Raw genomic sequence first — 12,781 nt, 5'->3', positions numbered from 1 at the left:
CAGTTTCACCATACCAACCTACTGAATGAAATTAAAAACGTCAAACAACTTGGAGCGACTCTTTCACTTGTGAGCGTCAAAAATTTTGTTGTTTTCTAGCAAACGATTTTCAAAACATAAAAAACATAATTTTCATACAATACTAAAATCATGGAAGTGAAAGAGTGCAACGATTTGGCCGAAGAGGTAAGTGCACCTGCACATTGTTAAATGAACCAATGTCAATGTGCTGTAGTTTATTGATTCACTAATACCGACGTCGTGTTTCAGAATCAATTTATTGTGGACGATGTCAGTAAAATTATCAAGGAAGCCATAGAAAATTCTATTGGTGGTACTGCTTATCAGCATAACAAAGTAAATCAATGGACATCTGCGGTGGTGGAATCATGTTTGGGACAATTGACGAAGTTGCAGAAGCCTTACAAATACATAGGTATGTGTCATTCATGTGTAACCAAGCATAGCCGCCGGTACATGCGATCTGCTTCATCAGTGATTTGTGGTACCTATGGCAACAAGTGCTAACACATGAGCTCTCAATGGTCATTACCTGCATAATTTGATACATGTTTTGTTTTGTTGGTAGGTGCAAATCTCTTGTATGCATAGTGCAAATCTCTTGTATGTTACAAAAATTGCATTTAGCATTCTTTTGATGTATTATACATGCAAATATAAGTAAAATATATAAGAAAATGTATTTCAGTGACATGCACAATAATGCAGAAAAGTGGAGCTGGACTACATACAGCATCGTCATGTTTTTGGGACAACAACACGGACGGATCCTGCACAGTCCGCTGGGAGAATAAAACCATGTACTGCATTGTTTCTGTATTTGGCCTTGGTATCTAAAATAACTTTTGTTTTAAGTAAACTAAAATGACTCTACACTGTTGTCGCTTGCATCTTGTCTCGAAGAAATTAATTAGACATTTCATGTACTATGAGAGTAGTATTGTAAATTTTATTGGAAATGGAGATATAAAATTTACTGTTACAGATCAGAAATTAATGATTAAAATGTTATAATTGCAATTAATACATTAGAATTAAAATTCCACTGTAAATGTTATGGATAGAATGCACTTTTCATTTTTTTTTCAGTGAAGATGTTTGTTTTCAAATCATGCATAAATAGACGTGATTGACATTATACCTGCTTATCTCTGGTATATATGGATGGAGGGAGGGTTGGGCATAACTCATGCATGGTTTGTGAACACTGCAGACTTTAGTCATACTTAATTTTAAGTAATTAGGATATATTTTCGTACTCAATAAAAATATATCGGAATCCTTTTTGTTTTACTACAATACAAAACTCAGTGTCGAATTCTCCAGTTCCACCACTTATAAGTAGTGCTTATAATTTCCAGACAGTTTATTTGCCCCAGTCATAAAAAAAAAATTCCGGCCAGTAAGGCAACCCTTGTTATGCTAGCATTGCCGAACTATCGATAATTTCAATCCAAAAAAGCCATAGTATCAATAGCAAGTTTGGAGTACCCATGGATTTGATAAGTACTTCGAAGTACCTACTTATTCCATGGAAGTACCTCATGCTATTGATAAAAAAATAATTCTATCGATCCGAACTTGAAGACGAGTGGGCTATCGATAGTATTGATTTGCAAAATTGGGTACACAATCAATAGTGATAAATAATATTGCAGAGCAATACTATTTATAGTATAATCATCACGGTTCGATAGTATTGATAGTATACTAGGTATCGATAGTATTGATCTTTATCAATAATATTGCACCAAAAGTGATATGCAAAACTATCGATACTAATGATTTTTCTCAGACTATCGATAGTTGACTAGGCAATACTATACTTTGTGCTGAGGCAGGTTTTAGATTACATTCCGATACTGATTTAGTTAATCCTCGCTTTCATCTAAGCATTTTCCCGGTTCTTTCGTCAGCCATAAAGCATAGTGGCCCAGGATCCGCTTCTTCGGGGCTTCGCTCCTATAAGAATTTTGAGATAAAAATAGCCTATAGCAATCTTGGCTATAGCTCTACTAATGGTGAAAGAATTTTTGAAATCGGTTCGATGGTTTCGGAGATTACCCGCCTCAAACATACGAACGCATAGTATAGACACAGATTAAATAATACCCCAGTAGTATAGATATATGTACTAGCAACCCGTCCCGACTTCGCTCGGATAAAGAAAGAAGATTGGTTGAGTAGAGCGGTAACAAACTTAATTCCCTATTTATTTATCAATTTATGTACACAAAAAACTTAAAATATTAATTAAATTTTAAAAATGAGTAAGTACAAGGGTGCTACTTATTTCAAATGAAATCTCTTCTAGTAGACCCGCGAGAGATGTGGTAGGTACATAGAGGCAGACTGGCGTGTAAATAAAATACAAAAAAATGAAAGAAAATAAAACGAAAATTTAAATTAAAAAATAAAATACACATACATACTAATATTATACATAAGTACTTATATACATACATACAAGAATAAATATCACATGTACCTACTTAACTGATGAACTGGACAGGTAATAATCTTTGACGCATCTTTTGAAAATAGAAATGGATTGAGAATCGCGAATATCAGGTGGAAGGGATTTCCATAGCCTGACGGCTTGATCCGAAAAAGAATACGAAAAGAAATTGGAAGTATGGACGGGAAATTTAAGGATAGTACGACGATGGGACCTGCCAGGAGAGTCGGAGGAGTGAACAAAAGAGAAGCGCTCTCGAAGGTAAGATGGAAAATGTGGATTAAAGAGGATGTTGAACAGAAGACAAAGAATACAAGAATTCTCTCTATAGGCAGACACGTGATCATACTTTCTTAGGCCATAAATAAAACGTATAGGTACATTAAATTATATAATTAAGATACCTGTGCGAAATTTCAAGAAGATTGGTTCAGTAGATAACAAACACGTAAAGAGGTAACAAACTTACTTTCATATAGAATATTACTTAGGATTATGATACAGTTGGTCGAATATTTAGAGGTGTGTTAGTTTTAATTTCGTTATAATTGAGTACTAATGTAGATGTCGTAGGTGGGTGAATTTCATGACCGTTTGAACACGGCGTGTAGCGTTTCATTAATGTCGCATTTTTGTTAAATAATCGTTTTTAAAAATAAAACACTAATGACACCCCGCGGCGGAGTTCAAAACGCTCGTGAAATTCACCTAGGTAACGTTTGGATTCCTAACAACAAGCGTTTCGCTGGTTAGGGGGCTATTTGACTCTTACAACTTAAACAACGAAAATTGGCACTTTGAAGCTTTGTCATTAACGAAATTTGGGACTTTTTTTTATTAATGATAAAGTTTTAAAGTCCCAAATTTCGTTCGGACGAACGGTTTTCTAAATATAAAAACGGTCTTCCCATACCTCAAATATTTTTACATCTCTCATGAAATCAAAATCAAATCATTTATTCAGAAATTAGGCCTTCACAGGCACTTTTGCACGTCATATTCTAAATTAAATGATGTTTACCAAAGCTACAAACTACTAGCATTTCGGAACGACCACTGCTGAGAAGAAATGCCGAAAGAAACTCATTCAAACAGTGTTGGTCCCTATTATGCCAGAAGGGCTTACCATTTTTTAAATATAAATTTATGTATAATTTTTTATCAGTAATATAACAATGTAAGTACACAATAAAGTACATGGTCAAAAGGTATACTGAAACATATTATGATTGTGATCAAGTGCTGATGAAAGGAAAATATATATACCTATACATGTTCGGTAAGTAGGTCTTTATTACCCCCAAATGGGGCTTGTAAGTGACCAATTAGCGCTCGAGGGTAATAATGTAGCTAGAAAAGCCCTAGGGCGGTAAGTAAATAAAAAAAACACTTTACTCTTTCAAAAAGTTCTCGTACATCTAACCATCATATTAGCAATAGACATCACGCATTCAGCCCAATGACCAAAGAGGTCGCTTCGCTATTTAGCCTTGTCTTCGTATAAATATAAATATCTCGGGCTGCATATGATGCCTTACAGCCCTTGGCTACTGATGTACTATTGAAAGTAGTAGAACCAAAAAAGTAGTTTTTGAGTTATATTACAAAAAAAATTTTTTTTTTTTTTCTCTTTATAATATTTATATGGATAATGGACCAATGATAGGCATTGCTTAGCCATATTTTCTAGCCTACCAATTTAGGTAGAGAGAATGACAGAAAAGGGTGCAGCATACAGAGCCCACTGTCTACGTTGGTTCAGGTTCAGTTTGTGAAAATATGAGCTCGATCTTTTTTTCACCCCGAGCACAGATGACGATCGAACACAATGTGTGTGTATTTAGTAAGTACTTTCGTACAACGTAGTACTTATTTTCCATGGTGTGAACCCTGTGGTGGGAACAAAGAGAAACAAATTCGAATTTCGCGGTTATTTTGTGCTGAGCGACATATTTGTGTCACGTGACCTTCATCGATCCAATGGTTGAACGCGTCTCGGGTCCATTCAACTCGGTCGCGGCAGAGCCGGGGAGGGATACTTCAAAACACCGATTCTATTCATACATAGGAAATATTTATATATTTCTATCCCTCTCGCGCGTATTGAGAAATAATTAAATGAATGGTGAACGAGTGAAACAGGAATATGTTCGAGTGGAAATTATTGAAAGCTGGCCCAGGCTAGTCGCCATGTAGAATTTTTTGATGTGGGTGTTGTGAGTTGTGTCTTGGGACGTCAAACGCTTCAATGATTATTATTTTCAAGTGGACGTTAATTTTTGCGTATATCGTCATCTAATCGTACGTTTTGTCGTATTTAACAGTGTTTTATGGACATTTATCTTTGTGATTGCGAACAATTCTTTTGGTGACGGCAGATAATAAATTGGAGGGGGGCTGCTAAAATACTACGACAGGATAGTAACAACGTTTTACAACTCAAGAGAAGAGAGAAGTGTTCGGATCGCTCATAAAATTTCTCATCTCGGTGCGACCGATTTGGACTTCCATTTTGTTTTATTATGTGGTTAGACTGTGTACAGTGTACGTTGTATACGAGACAATGGAAAGCGACGGTGAGTGCCTAATAAGTAGTACCTAAGTATTTAAAAAATGTGATGTCTGCGCATGTAGGGCGCATATGACAATAAACATGTAAGTGAATAAGTAATAGTATTCGATCTTGTGCATTGTCGTGACGCAGTCGTCGGTGGTGATGGATATTAGTCATAGGCAAGACTCAACATGAGCACGCGCTGCCTGAGCTTGGCCGGGATCACGGTAGGCTCGTCCTAAGATTGATTCCTGTTAAAATCTATAAGCATGCGCCGCTGTGCACGGTAACGCAACGTTTACAGTACCTTATCAGCTGATTACGCTACAAATGCATCGGCTGCTGCCGCATTTTAATGTTTTTCGGTCGACCAATACCTTAGCGAGGCACAAGAATTGCTATCGAACGTAAACATTAACTGCTATGTAATTTTTTGTCATTAAAAATTATCTATCGTCTCTGGCGTATTATCTATCACACTTATCATAACATTATACATAAGTACCTATGTCAATGGGTGTACTCAACTACTGCTGTTCATGTTTAATCTATTTTACATACATCATCAATTAGCGAAAATTATTCAATTGCAGAATAAATTGTGTGGACTGAATAGTGTCATAACCTTTTAAAATGTGTGTTAACCAAAGATTAACTTTACCAAATTAATCCACATAAAAATTCATGAATGTTGTATACCAATATTTGAAGCTACACATGACCAGATCTTTTATTTAATTCTGTACCAGTATATTTACATGCCACATTGTTATGTGGCATGTAAATTACTGAGACATTTCTCATGCACACAGCCATAACAGAACATTTATAATCTCAAATGTAAGGAAGTCTTGAGATTGTTGTCAAATTACTTTGTTTATGGTCTTGCAGAGATTTATTATATTTTGCACTCCTTCAATTCCACATTGCCATCAGAAGCAACTCTAGGCTGTATCTTAATAACAGCATTTTAAAAAGATTTAACTAGGTACTGTCAATCTCAACATTTTCAATTTAATCCTAAAGCATGATACATATAGTATGTGTTATTGATTTGGGATAAAAACAAATTAACTAAAAGACACAGTGTTCATTAAGTCATTTTACTGATACACATGAAATTTCCAGTATAATAATAAAATCAATGGGTTCTGATGCTCAACGACTAACAAAGAAACCAAGAAAAACACTCAGATGGGAGAATTGAGAATGGTGAAATTCCAAAGACAAATTTTAAAGATTCCACAGTTTTTCAATTTCGATGTGCTGCGAAGGTAATGCATTGGATCCCATTGAGACCCTTGCTTTGGAGCCTTGGTTTTTATTAGTATCATAGTTTACCCTTGGATGCAGCTACTCAAATAATAAACTCATTCTTGCTTGTAATTTATAGTTGTTTAGAATGATAAAACTTGTAGACTGATTTAGAATATTTACTGATCACAAGTTGCTGGCCAATATATATAGGTATTTTTGCTACTTATATTGCCTAGCTATATTTTAATTGTGACCAATATATACCTTTTTTGGTCACAATTGAATATACTCACACAGTTCTTTCACAGTTTTTTTGTGTTTATCAAATCACAGGAAAAGGCTACTAATATTAGTAGTTAATAGTAGTATAGTTATGAAGTGTTGTGGGTTCTTATACTGCATCAAATCTTATTGAATTTTTTAAAGATTACTTAATAATTGTTATTATTTTAATTATGCCAAAAATGCAACATTTGCAGTTCAAATAGGACTTTTAGCACTTCAACTGGTTAGTTTGCCAAAACTTGTTAACAGTTGTAGAATTTCAACAAAAAATTTTACATCAAATCTATCAAAATAAATGCTAAGGCATACAATCTTGCCTCTCAGTTTTTTTTATCCTATCTAGTGTCTTGATTTTGGGCAAAGGCATAGGCCTAACAATTAAAAACAATAAATTAATAATGAAGTGAAATTTAGATGTAATAATGACTACTAAATTGCGATTGGCACCTATTTTTGTAGCACCTGTATTTTTTTGTCTATATGTATATGTATTTTTGAGTAGTGGCAGGCGCCACTACTCAAAAATACGATTACGCCGACCTTGTGATAGCCCTTACTGAACATGTTAGAACTTGTTCTAAGTATGTTATGCTTGAATGAAAAGCTTGAATCATTGTGCAATGTATAAAATTTTCCAATTTCGTTTGTCCATCTGTTTTGTTTGCCATTGGTTATAGAAGAGAAGGTGAAGAGAAGTAAGCTTTCTTGAAATGTATGCATTGTACATATAAAAAAAAGCACGGAGAAGGACATTTTGCCAAACCCAGGCGTAGGCGAAAATTTACGTAGGCGAACCCTGAAAATCTAATTGAAATAGGTAGGTAGGTACATTGAAACATTTAAAAATGTACCGATTTTATTATGTAACAGTAACCGGTAGTTAATGCGGCTGAATAAAACTGTGAGATAAAATAGTATTGCTTCACGTAAAAAATGAAACAAGAGACCTCTAGCGGGTTATTGATCCGAGCTAAATCTACTCTGAATTAACGTTTACTCGAAATAGCTCTACCGCCAACGCTGATGCAATTCTAGAAAAAAAATCTCATTAATAAATGTTTAATTTCTAGGAAGGTTCTTCTCTAGAAGTTGGATTTTATTACTTCGATATCGTTTGCAAGTCAAGTCGTTTCTTTTTTGTGAATTTTACTTCGGATTGAATCGATTATAACAAGTTTACGCGTTTATTTAGATACGTTATTTGCTTCCTACTTGTGATGCATCTTCCGCTGCATATCTAATCTTGTTCTCTTATTGCTAAAGTCTTGTTTGTTTCTGTAAGCATCCACGATGCTCCTTATAACAGTAAATAATAACGGCCTTTGATATTGCACTTTTTCCGTGATGTTTCTTAATTGAGAGTTTTCCAGAGTCCTTCCTCAGCCGTTAGGCACTTCCGCTTTCCTACTTGTTTTTCTCCAATTCACACGAAGTTTGACATCCTTTGTTGTCAGACCCTTGTTTCTTTCGTGTCTGATCCATTTAATATGTCGAGTAGACTGTGGAAGAAAATTTGTTGACAAATAGCGTGGAATTCCATAATATGAGAAATTAAACGAAAATGTTTAATCAAACAATACAACAGGCCGCAGTGAAATTACATTTATCAAGATAGTTAAATACCTGTCAATGAGTCACAACTGGAGGAAACAGAAGTGATGTAAATAATCTAGAATAGGTATATTACAATTACGCTTTAGGTTTCACATTATCTGTTGCATAGCTATATTATAGTTACAACACACGTGTCTCGCTCAGGCATCGTCAAGGTATTACTCATTAGTTTAAGGTGTTTTTGTGACTGGAATAACTGGTTTACCAGAATTTGTCTGAGTTATTACTAGTTCTAGTTTAGATGTTATTCAGATTTTGATTAAGTTTTTATTTTGGTACCTTTATTGTATTCGTTATATTTACATTATTTTGTTATAATTAATTAAAAAAGTATGTATAACTGCTTTGAAGAGGGAAAGGTAAGCCTAGAAAGGCATTTTTTTAATGGAAGAGAGAAGGTAGAGGTTGTCTTTGTTTGTCGTATAGGAAAGTAATTTCCAAAAATCTATGGCGGAAAACAGACAGTTTAAAAAATAATAATTCTTCGATTACATTACACTGCCCTGCCACTCAGAGAATGATCATCGTTTCATATGCGATTTTGTCCTTGAGAACCATCATTCGCCTACCCTTATACCACGTTATGTAGGATCGGTAACATAGGCCGGTAATTTGTTGTCACTCATTTAATTTAAATGTTCATCTTGTAGTTTTCAAAAATCAAGATATTTTGCCCATTCCACGGTCGAATGTGTTAAGTCTATTAAATTGCTACTTAATGGAAGGAAGTGGCATTACTTATAAGGTGCTTATAAGTAAATAAATCGTATGTTGTCGCAAGTAATCAAATGCAATAATTATTCAAAATAATTATAATCTTTTTAATCATATAAAATATATTAATACAATTGAAAAGTTTACTATTCAACCGTCACTGTCGAACACAAGTACAATCACATGTAGATAGGCTCTGTTATCAATGTAATCATCGTCATTCATGGTTGTGTGCGTCATTCTATACACAGTTTGTATTGGTTACAGTGATGGATACAGGCGATTTCAGAAACGTGTACATGTGTCTACGACGTGTGCACTAATTTATTTTAAACCTAATTAAATTAAGTATAGAAGTAGCGATTAACTGCTAACATGAGTAATGTTTAAAAGGTGATTGTCCATTGTCCTATGTTGGTCCTGTTTTATCTGTACCATATGGATTTCTAAATTATTGGTCAGATAGGAATTACAATTATTGAAATAAATGGAGTTTCGAAGATGCTTTTCATACATCAGAAATCTTGTACCTAACGTGTTTGAGGATCCTGCTAAAAAGCGTGTGATTTTTTGTTTCATTTTATTATATCGATGGAGAGCCTATCAGATATGCCAGGTAGAGTGTGACTCTAAACCCTATTAATTAACAACTAGGTACTAAGTAACGGTATAAAAAGCAGCTGAAGAGGAAAGGGGTACTATTTCCTTATTCATTGTGATGAAGCCATTGACGCGCCTTAGTTTTAGCAAGATTTTTTTAAACTATGTTGTGTTTCTGTTTACCATCGCCACGCAACGAAGAAGCATTTCCAGTGCCGGTCGTATAATCACAGGGTAACCTTAAAATTTTAAGTTAATTGGAGCGACTTTGGGCCATTCACAGCCAAGAATGAAACCGGGTGAACGATCATATGAAAGATATTCTTAGACATTATCAGGCTGTTGTTTCTATGATTCCTTTTCACCCCCAGGCAGCGACGGGCATGAGTGAGCAGTGGTAGCGGGTGGCGGTGATGCAGCGAGGATACGCGGGCGCCGCGCCGCCCCCGCCCCCTTCCACCGTCCCTGCTCACACGCACACGCACCCTCCATACCGCACGCACGCACACGCAGACATCGACGACCAGGTGACGTCACTGTCAGATGTTTATTGTTTACGATATTACTACGTGCTCTTCCCATCGCGCATCGATTCAACGGTTAGTTTTGACATTGTAGCAGGTCATTCAATACTTCGTTTGTGGAGGAATATGATCATCGTTGATGGAAGACGTCTCCCTTAAGGCCAGGAGTACATTGACTATGTGAACACCTGGCCTTAAGAGAGATGGTCGGTATATAGCTTATTCATGAATATTAACAAGCTATAGACCGACAGTCCAATACATTGGCACTATTTGTTTACAATTAGCTACATAGTGAAGTAAAAGTACTGGTTGGTTATACAGACTTTGTCTCCATCGAAGGGCTGCGATCATATAATTATACCTGACATGAAATTCTTGTCGAATGTCTGTTTTTTTCGCACCTGTTTAGTATTTTGCTAGAAATACGTATTTCCTTTTGTTTCTAGATCCCAGCATCAGTGATAAGCAGTGTTGGGACAGTGAGCCTCTCACAGTCGTCGACGGTCCCCATCCCAAACATAACCATGGCCAACCCGACCAACCCTGGCAACGCGAGTAGCGGCACAGCCCCTCAGCCAGCGGCCCAGCCGCCGACTCAGGCCCCCGTCCGAAACCTCCCGAAGAAAAGGAAATTCGACCCTTCAGAACTCGAGGAGATCGAGAGAAACTGCATGAACAATGTGGCCGTCTCAGCGCCTCTGCCGCTCGACTTCCAGCAGAATACTCAGCCTATTCTACACCCGTCCCCCATAGTACAACAGTCTTCTCCCCCAGATATCAAACCTTATCCGATCCACTACCTGAACATCGACCTGTCCGAATGGCGCGACCACAGAGTCCTGGCTAAGCAACGCGGCCTCTATATCCCCGGAGTAATACGACATGCTGAAGGCTGCAAAGTGATCGTCGAATTGGACGGCCAAGAGAATGAGCCTGTGGAGTACAGTGACATTTTCGGTAAAAACAAGTTCGACATAATCAGTGATGCTAGCCCCCAAATGGTCCACCTGCTGGCGGGGGCCTTGTGTGTGGTGAGGACTACAGATCCGAGCCGGGAAAGTGTGCAAAATGTGTTTGTGGAAGGATTCGTGTCAGAGGTCCTTAACTCGCCGATAAGGATACGTGTTAAGGTGAGTCAAATTTATCAAAAGTACACATAGACTAGACATAACTTACGATAAGTGGTTTACCTACATTGACTGTGCTCTGCTATATGATCATATAATGCACTTAAGTAGCTTATGATATATTGTAAATTGGAGAATTTTATTGTGTTATTTGTCCTTGAACCAGTATTAATTCATTCAATAGATAAAAACTGCTAGTTCTGTAGGATAATAGAGTAATAAATATAATAATAAGCATAATTACTTTGTTGCATGAAATTCTAATCTAATACTGAGTTTAAATGTGGTGGAAAAGGATTTAAATGTTGCTGTTTTCTGTATTATTGATACAAAAATAATGTTTTTGTACAGAATTTATATATAGTTTCCCATTTAATAATTAGATTAGCTGTAACAATAATCCGGATTCCGTTTATTGATGAAAATGTGTTACTTTTGTGTAGATACTAATATATACCTTATTATAAATTTATCAGTCAGTGCATGTCGCATGTCACATATCCTGTTAATTTCACTTTATTTATAGCCATTATGTTGTGATAACGATTACAGTAACCATTTAGGTTTACCTCGAAAAGTATAGTTGACTTGACGGTAAGGAATTGATACATAATTATTATGTGATGATGATTGCCATTTCTTGTAAATAGTGAAAACAAGAGGCCAACTTTTGATGAGTCAGTGAGTTATACAGAAACATGACATCATGTCTAAGCTCCAGAGATCATGCTATCTACAATATGTAATCTACATAATTTGTATTGACGACCTTGCTTGTGTAACTGTTCGCCATTTGTATGTAGATGTTAGGGCTCGAGTCCCGGTATTACACTATGATTAACCATGAGTAACAATTACTCATCTCTTACATGAAAATATATTGATTTGTAAGCTCAGCTTGATTGTTGATTAAAACATGTATTGTGCTGGGTGTAACCCCTATATTATGTAAATATATGCTTTTTAAAATACAGATAACTTGAACTTTGTTACTGATATCAATAAAACACATGTTGAATCACTTATCGAATATAAACGTTTGGCGAAACGCAAAAAAAATTCGTCGGTATCTATTCCATTATATTTCATTATTATCATATGAGGGAGCTTTGTGCCATAATTTTGTATTATCTATTGATCAGTCGATCAAGGTCACCTGTCATTCGCGCTTTATGAATTTACTTTGATTATGATTTGACCAAAAACAATCATCAACCTGTATTTTATGAGGACGACGTGGCGCGAGTTTTTAAATGAAAACGTTAACACACAGATTACGACGGAATCGAAGCAACTCTGCCTATTTGCCATAGAAATAATTATGCGCTAAGTAAAAACTAAAGCTTGCGACTACTACTAAACGGTCTAATGTCTATTATTGTAATAAACGTAGTTGATGTAACATAGACGATTTATTTTTTGTTTACGGTCTGGGTGAAACAACGTCACACCGGCTGTTTTAACCAATATGTGAGAAATAATGTCAACCTATTTCATCATTATACTAATTAAACGCTCAGTCCGACCATCTAATTCGCTTATCGAAACATAAAGCGGCAAAACAGAACATAAATGAAATGTTTTGAAATCTGACTTTTTCTTTGAAAATTTCTAAGGATAGACG

General features: G+C 35.8%; 2 protein-coding genes across 5 annotated transcripts in view; both read left to right on the top strand.

Moving 5' to 3' along the window:
- The first annotated feature begins 25 nt into the window (after window positions 1-25).
- Dlc90F (Dynein light chain 90F) lies at window positions 26-1,302 on the top strand. Its single transcript, XM_053759849.2, has 3 exons — window positions 26-186; window positions 271-436; window positions 710-1,302. The coding sequence occupies exons 1-3, from the start codon at window positions 151-153 to the stop codon at window positions 856-858; spliced, it is 351 nt and encodes a 116-aa protein (XP_053615824.1). The 5' UTR covers window positions 26-150; the 3' UTR covers window positions 859-1,302.
- A 3,232-nt stretch (window positions 1,303-4,534) lies between these two features.
- Window positions 4,535-12,781, top strand: part of cic (capicua) — a 28,747-nt gene continuing 20,500 nt past the window's right edge. The window contains exons 1-3 of one of the 4 annotated variants that reach the window (XM_053759237.2): window positions 4,535-5,055; window positions 9,875-10,102; window positions 10,477-11,160. In XM_053759237.2, coding sequence (XP_053615212.1) covers window positions 9,917-10,102; window positions 10,477-11,160 — 870 coding nt within the window. In that variant the 5' untranslated portion in view covers window positions 4,535-5,055; window positions 9,875-9,916. Of the gene's footprint in view, window positions 5,056-5,241; window positions 5,261-9,874; window positions 10,103-10,476; window positions 11,161-12,781 lie in introns of those variants that run through there. The other 3 variants (XM_053759235.2, XM_053759238.2, XM_053759236.1) reach the window with 3 other exon arrangements.

The sequence above is a fragment of the Plodia interpunctella genome, chromosome 19 (genome assembly GCF_027563975.2).
Source record: "Plodia interpunctella isolate USDA-ARS_2022_Savannah chromosome 19, ilPloInte3.2, whole genome shotgun sequence".
NCBI lineage: Eukaryota > Metazoa > Arthropoda > Insecta > Lepidoptera > Pyralidae > Plodia > Plodia interpunctella.
This window is presented reverse-complemented; position numbering and strand designations above follow the sequence as displayed.

Excerpts from the sequence above, each read along its gene's own strand:
- Dlc90F (XM_053759849.2), top strand. The coding sequence starts at position 151 with ATGGAAGTGAAAGAGTGCAACGATTTGGCCGAAGAG. Across the intron at positions 187-270 it reads GCAACGATTTGGCCGAAGAG|AATCAATTTATTGTGGACGA; the intron begins GTAAGTGCACCT and ends GTCGTGTTTCAG. Across the intron at positions 437-709 it reads GAAGCCTTACAAATACATAG|TGACATGCACAATAATGCAG; the intron begins GTATGTGTCATT and ends AATGTATTTCAG.